At 39.5% G+C, this 7,067-nt stretch overlaps 1 protein-coding gene across 1 annotated transcript; it reads left to right on the top strand.

The window, feature by feature from the left end:
• The first annotated feature begins 1,518 nt into the window (after positions 1-1,518).
• Positions 1,519-7,067, top strand: LOC101864001 (interferon regulatory factor 5-like). The gene has a single exon (XM_005104353.2). The coding sequence runs from the start codon at positions 3,362-3,364 to the stop codon at positions 4,898-4,900; it is 1,539 nt and encodes a 512-aa protein (XP_005104410.1). The 5' UTR covers positions 1,519-3,361; the 3' UTR covers positions 4,901-7,067.

Here is a 7,067-nt window from a genome sequence, read left to right as displayed (position 1 = left end):
GCGTGTGCGTGTGCGTGTGCGTGTGCGTGTGCGTGTGTAAGGTGTGAACGGATGGGGGAGGGATTTTTTTTTCTTTTACATGAAGGATTTTAGTTTTTGCTGGGTGACCAAATGCAAAATAGGTTACTTCCAAGGTCGAGCAGTCTTGTTTTCTGCAGTGCCTTTTGGAGGTATTTTCAAATGAAGTATGTTAAGGAACGTTGCCCCTACCATGCACGACTGAAGTATCTGAATATTCAGACATTTCAAAATCTCTTGCTCTAGAAATTGAATTTGATGCAAAAAATGCTTCCCCCCAGTCCTCGCAGAATGGAAGAATGAAAGGATGACGCCTAAACCTCGCAAATAACCAAAAAAATCTCGAGATCGGAAACCGTTCGGAGAAATAGAGTTCAGCTTTATTTTCCCGAACGTTCGGAGAAATATATAGTCAATTCGTAAATTTAATGAGGTTCACAGTACACTGAATAACTTAAATTGAAGAGACTATAGCCGCACTTAATGACGGCCAGACTGCAAGGTTAGCCCTAAGTACGGCTAGACTGGCAGTAGTGGCAGGCTAGCCGTGCTTATGGTGGCTAGACTGACAAACGACAAAAAAAGGCCTACTGAATTGTAAATAAAATTTTAATTTTGTAATACCTGGTACCTAAAGTATTTGTATTTGAGATGAAACCAAAAGGTGCCTTACTGACAGTGCATGTATCTAAAACCTGAATAGACCTGTGTATTCAACATGTTTCTAATAGGGCCTAAAATAAGTACTACTAGAATCTAGACGTACTTTAGTAGAAGGCTAGCCGTACTTAACTGTCCCCGCGGTTTAAGGCAAAAAACATTTATGAAATGATGCAAACTGAGCCAAAAAAATGTGCAATTATGCGATTCTGTTAATTTTATCAAAGAATGATGAAGGAAAATGCAAAAAATGATCAAATTTTGCCAAATTATGCGGGGTGCATAAAACCCCAGGGACAGACTTAATGAAAGCTGAATTAAATAAAATTTCAGTTTGCAATACCAAAAGTATTTGTATTTCAGATGAAACCAAAAGGTGCTTTACTGACATGGATGTCATGTATTTTAAACCTGAATCATTTCTAGATCTAATAAGACATGTGTACTCAACAGGTTTCGGTCAATAGGACCAAACCTAGCTAAGTACGGCTAGACTGGCCACTTCGTAAATTATTGCTACAAATTAAGTTACCTCACAACATAAATTTTAATAATCTAACTCAGGGTTTGCAATGATCAGGTCCACCTGAACTTGAATTATATGCCAATAATGGGAGACGAAAATGTAAAAGTTAAAGTGAATGTAGCCCTACCTAGAAGTCACCAACTGGAATAATGTGTGTAAATCTACAGAGTTATTTTTTAAAAACAACACTTTTTTTGTAAATGGTTTCCCCCACACTGAAGTTTTGCGTTTAAAAAATTTGTACACAACATTTGTAAGTCAAAAGGAATTTGTCTGATACTCATTTTAGATAATTCTACAGAATAGTTTTGCTCTACATAGCACGTAAAAAAAACCACACCATTGTTGGGTATGTCCCCATTTTTGTAGCACGATGCACTAGTTCGCATTTGGCCTTCCATAAAAGTTCCAATGATCGCACTATATTGCAACAGTCCAAAAGGCCAACATCATGGTTAAGAATAGTAAAGAGCAGACAGCTTTTTTTGTATTGAACATTTCCTCACCACCAACTCATTTCGTATTTCCCACAAGGTACGGTAACAATGCTAAAGTTAAAGTGCCCTCAATGTCTTTTTTATGTCAAGGGTAGAATTTGGTACATATACATCAGTAGAGAATTAGACCAAAAAATTCCCAGACAAAACGACCACTTCAGATCAAACACACACCATTCGCACTCGTTTAAACGTCACCAAGGTGCAGAATTCGGATGATGAGCCCCACGAGACATCTGTCCGTAACGATGTCTGAGCTAGCACTTTCCTGCATCTCCAGCATTTTCAAGTTCAAGGCAGATCTTCATCTGCCACTGTACAATTTTCCTGTTCACGAAACTGACATGAATCAGAGGATAGCGATGTGTTCATGATTCCTAAACTGTCTTGAAAAGCGTGAACATACCTCTACACACACATACTATATAACATTTGATTCCTTGGCAAAGACCATTTTCACATTTCAGATAATATATGTTAACACCATGCCTTTGGGCAACCTGACCCGCCACCCTACTGTCTTTAGAAGCAACTCGATCCATACTAAGGTGTACAGTGAGTATAGCTTTGAGTACTCATGGTTGGGTGGATCTTTGTGTTTGGCCAACACTGAACATTACGAATGACGCGTTCAAATGGGAGGAGTCCATATAGGAGGACATAAAGGACTAGTTCTCAGAATTCCAGAATTATTTTCTTTTTTTAAAACTCTGAAAGAGAAAAGAAATATTTATTGTTTAAAAGTTACGGTAAAGGAGGGGATAAAAACAAACCAATTATTTCATGACAAGCCAGACAAGATCTTTTTAATTGGTGCATTTTGTGTTTATGGGTGGTTTTTATAAAAGCCATTTCCGTTTTCAAAAACAGGTTTCTTCTCTATGAATTTTTAGTCAAACATTCCTTTTGAATTATATCTGTTCCAAATTGAAACACTTTAGATCTAGTACAAATGAGGTGTGAGATATTCAGAAAAAAAGGTTGTACATTTTGTTCGTCTGTCCACAGTTATAATGGGATCAAAACAAATTGCTCTGTTTACAGTCTCAGGTCTTTGCATGCAGGTCTAAATGTTGGATGACCAACATAATACAGGACTTTGCAAACTCAGGTTCAGACATGTTTTCTTCGATGTTAGCCTAAAGGAGGTCAATACATTACTGGAGATTTACAGCAGAACATCTAAAACATAAAACAGTTGACTTATTTTCATCAGTATTAAACTTCAACAAATATCTCTATATGAAACACAGTCAAACAGAGGGGTGAGAGCTTTTTGAGACTCGTGGAGACGTCTAGAGACAGCCTTGGGAGGAAACCAACCTATGCTTACACTGAAACACGTGGGCAGGGTGGTGTCGCTGTCTCTAAATGAGCTATTTGTTGGCTAGGTTACCTTAAATCATTTAATTGTACTGATCTCATGAATGCACCCAAATGGAAATGTTTAATATCAACAGGACCAAATAAAGTTAACTTTTAAAATTAAATATTTTTGCTTGGTTGTACACTGGCAAATTAAAAAATATGTGCTTGACTTTTATCAATACGGACAGATGAAAGTAAAAAAGATATCAATTTGTGAGTTGTTTGTTCTCCAAACGATCAAAATCATGTTGCTGAGTGTGAAACATGAACATTTTACGCCTTTTGTTCCCAGATGGCGGCACAGAGGGAGTCACGTAAGCGCCTTGTTCCATTTATGTACAGCATGATCGGGCAGTGCCCAGGAGTTGTATGGGAAAACCAAGAAGAGTCAATGTTTCGTGTACCTTGGAAGAAATACAGGACACGAGGGTGGAAACCAGCTGATTCCCAAATATTCCTGGAGTGGGCTAGGAAAACTGGCAAGTTCAAGGAGGGAGATAAGCTTGATTACCCTGTGTGGAGGACTCAGCTTCGTTGTGCCCTCAATAAAACACCAGAGATCCGGGAAGTGGAGAATCAGCACAGTGAAGACGATCCAGATCCCTATCGGGTATATCAGTTTGTAAAATCATTACCACCCTGTTCCTTTTCAATAGACAATGAGTTTGCTTCTATTGCAGCGACTCCTGCAAGCTCTGGCTCCCAACCACCCCCAGTTATACCATTTGAGAAGATCGATTGCTTCCTCGACAATACCTCCCCCCCACCCCAAAACACCATCTCTCATCTTTTGCCACAGGAAAATCCTCAAATTTCCACAGCGGTTCTGGATATAGCTGAAAACTATGTAACAGTCAGCTTAACAGATCCACTTGTAAGGAGTGAGCTGAATCAGCCTCCTCTTCAAACAATTCCAAACGAAAATTCCCCTGGTGAAATGGTTGCTCAACTGCAGAATGAAGCTGCCGTAGGGGAAGTAGGATTTCCCAGTTTCTCATCTGTTGAATCAATGGGGACCAATCAGAGAATGCCATCAGATCTCAGGTCCATCAAGTCTGTTGATCTAGTGCAGCTAGCCTCCGGGGAAAATTTGCCCTCATTGCCTAGTCTGAATACGCCTGATAATAGTTTAGGATCTTACACCTCAGCACAGCCAGAGGAAAAAAGAGAGAACAACACAGTTGTCCAAACTATTCCGAGGCCAGCAGAGGAAAGTGTTTTCAGTTTCTCACTGTGGTACGGCTTCAACCAAAACTTGCTTGTGAAGGAAGGGCTAATTCCCTCAAAGGGCTGTCTTTTTACTGATCCTCCCAAGCTCAAACAGAAAATGCATGGCCCGACAGAAATGGCACAAATTGAGATGCCTTTGGTAGATCAGTTCTACGGCAGTGAAAATATCGATGAGTGTCAAATCAAGTTGATAAGTGAACTCTTAAAGAACATGGAAAAGGGCCTCCTCCTTACTGTCAGGGACGACATTGTCCACGCTCAACGTTTATGCAAAACTAATATTTTTTTGTCTGACAAAAAATCCAAGAGTTTTAAACTGGAGCGTGGGGAGCAAAAATCAATCCCGATATTGGATGTCAAACAGAACAGTGATTCTTTCGTATACCTTACTTTTGGACAAGAAATAAAAAAACATCATGAAAATCCTATGCGTCGAGTGCTCATATGCTTGAAAATAGAGCATTTAAAATCCAAGCAGAAAATGATGGTTCAAGAGGCAAATGCTAATTTCAGCTCACTGGAACAACTCATTTCTGGAAGTGAAGACAATGATCCTCTGTCAGATGAGTTTAAAAGCATGACTGTATCATCTGGTCAGTAAATCTGTCTCTTGATTTCATGTCTTTTGTCAATATAATATTCTCAGTTGTGATTTAAATTTATTGATGTTCTATGAACTTATGTTCTGCTGTAGCATGATAAACTTAGTGTTGGACTAGAGTTACAGTCAAACCTTGTTATACTGTACCCCGTTATACTGCCAGCCTAGTTTACCACCAGGTTTTGCCAATGTGCGAGAAGGAACGTATACACCTTCACACCACCGTCCGCCAGCTGAGTCGTATGGTCTTTATTAAACTAATAGATTTAAATTTGCCCCCATATATATCACCAGCAAATTGACCCCCTGAGGTACACACTACACACAGCACACTGAATCCACTTGGTAGTTGCTTAATAATCTCTTTCCCACATGCGCCAGCGGGCAAAACTATATCTGGTGTCGCCATATATCAGCCCAAAGCCTAAAAGGCTGGCAGGCACCTGTGGGGCTTTTATATTGTAAGAACTAAAGCTCTAGTCTACATATGACAGGTCTAAGTCGAAGGTGACCCAAGGACTGATGAGCATTGGGTAAAAAAAAACCCGACACGTCTACAGAGTCCTTGACACATACAATGGAACTCGGTTTTAACAAACTAGGATTCAACAAAAACTCAGATTCAACAAAAGGACTTTTAAGAATAACTCAGATTCAACGGAAACATACATACATGAGCAAGCTCAGATTCAACAAAGTCGCTTGCAGGGTGAACTGCCTTACAGGACCAATCATCAGCCTAACACACGCGTTGTTAGCGCGTACACATGGACGGGTGGCTAGCTCAAAACACGTGTGACGTGTAATTGAGTGTGCAGGTGTCTGGGGGGATGGGATGAGGGCTAGACGGTCAGAGACAGTTAGTATAAGAACGTATAGGAGGAGGGGGGGTACAAGCGGTCCGGGCATGGAACGTCATCAGAGATACAAATGCGTAACAGTTATAATATATATATATATATATATATATATATATATGTGTGTGTGTATTTTTTCCCCCGGCTATTGATCAATATTTCAATGAGCATGTCTTGACATAGATCTACGTAATGAATGCCTGGAATAAAACGTTACCGTATGCGAGGCCCTATGCAGCAACATAACTTGTTTGCTAAATAATATGTCGTTAACTAAATTATATCCAAGATGACACAGGCGTGCATTTGAAGGAATTAGCTCTTTTGCACAGAGTGTGCTTTGTAGAGTTCACTGTATTTTCCTGGAATTTTCCAGCGTTTCTTCGGTTTCAGAGAAACGAAAATGCCTCTCTTTTGAAACCCAACTAGCTTTGATAGAGAAAGTCGAGAATACATTACACATTACATGCTCTGGCCAGTAATTATCTACACAAAACCCCAATATTTGCTATATATAACAAACACTCAGATTCAACAAAATTGACGGTCAGGACCGACGACTTTGTGGAATCCGAGTTCCACTGTATAGCCCAGTTTCTTTCAATTTGAATGTACGTATGTTGGCTAATCGGTTGCTACTCCTTTTTCCCTTATGCATGGCAATCACCCCAGCAGATCTAGTAGAAGCATGATTCACCAGTTGGTCTCTAGTCTCTACCAGTCTAACACTAGTGAAGATGACAATCAGTGCCATCATGTGTATATCACCAGCCCTGCTGTGCGACCAACTTTGTAATCATCCAAAGGCAGGCAATATATCGGGGTTTGACTGTTTTATGCGTCTAGAGATCTAAATGATCTAGGTTTACAACTGTAGACTGTAGAGGCTCCATTGTTGTTGTACAACATTCCAAATTACCAGATCATCAAATGTGTCATGACACTGTGGAATTAGGCGCTCATCAATTTTTTAGCATAGTGGAGTTATTGGTATCAATAGCTTTCATGGCATTTGTCTATCTTTTGATTAAAAAGCACCTGTCTACCTTGAATTGAACAGAAGTCGATATATATATTTGTGATTGAAGGAGGTGGGGGCACCTTGTTTCAGAGGTAAAATTAGTGAGAAAATAGCAGCCAGAGTTTGGTGACTTCCATAGCTTGAGAATCCTTGGAAATTGAAAATAATTTTTGTGCCTTAACGTTTTTTGTGTAAAAATCCACATAAAAATATGTTTTTAAATGGACATTTGAAAAAGTGTTGAGCCAAAGAATAAAATTTCGATGCCAAACTGGAGGCAAAATGTTGA

This window comes from Aplysia californica, unplaced genomic scaffold (assembly GCF_000002075.1).
Source record: "Aplysia californica isolate F4 #8 unplaced genomic scaffold, AplCal3.0 scaffold00416, whole genome shotgun sequence".
In the NCBI taxonomy this organism is placed as follows: domain Eukaryota; kingdom Metazoa; phylum Mollusca; class Gastropoda; order Aplysiida; family Aplysiidae; genus Aplysia; species Aplysia californica.
Note: the sequence above shows the minus strand (reverse complement) of the source record. Positions and strands in the feature narration are given on the sequence as shown.

What these genes read in the sequence shown, in the direction of transcription:
- LOC101864001 (XM_005104353.2), top strand. Translation starts at nt 3,362, where the DNA reads ATGGCGGCACAGAGGGAGTCACGTAAGCGCCTTGTTCCATTTATGTAC.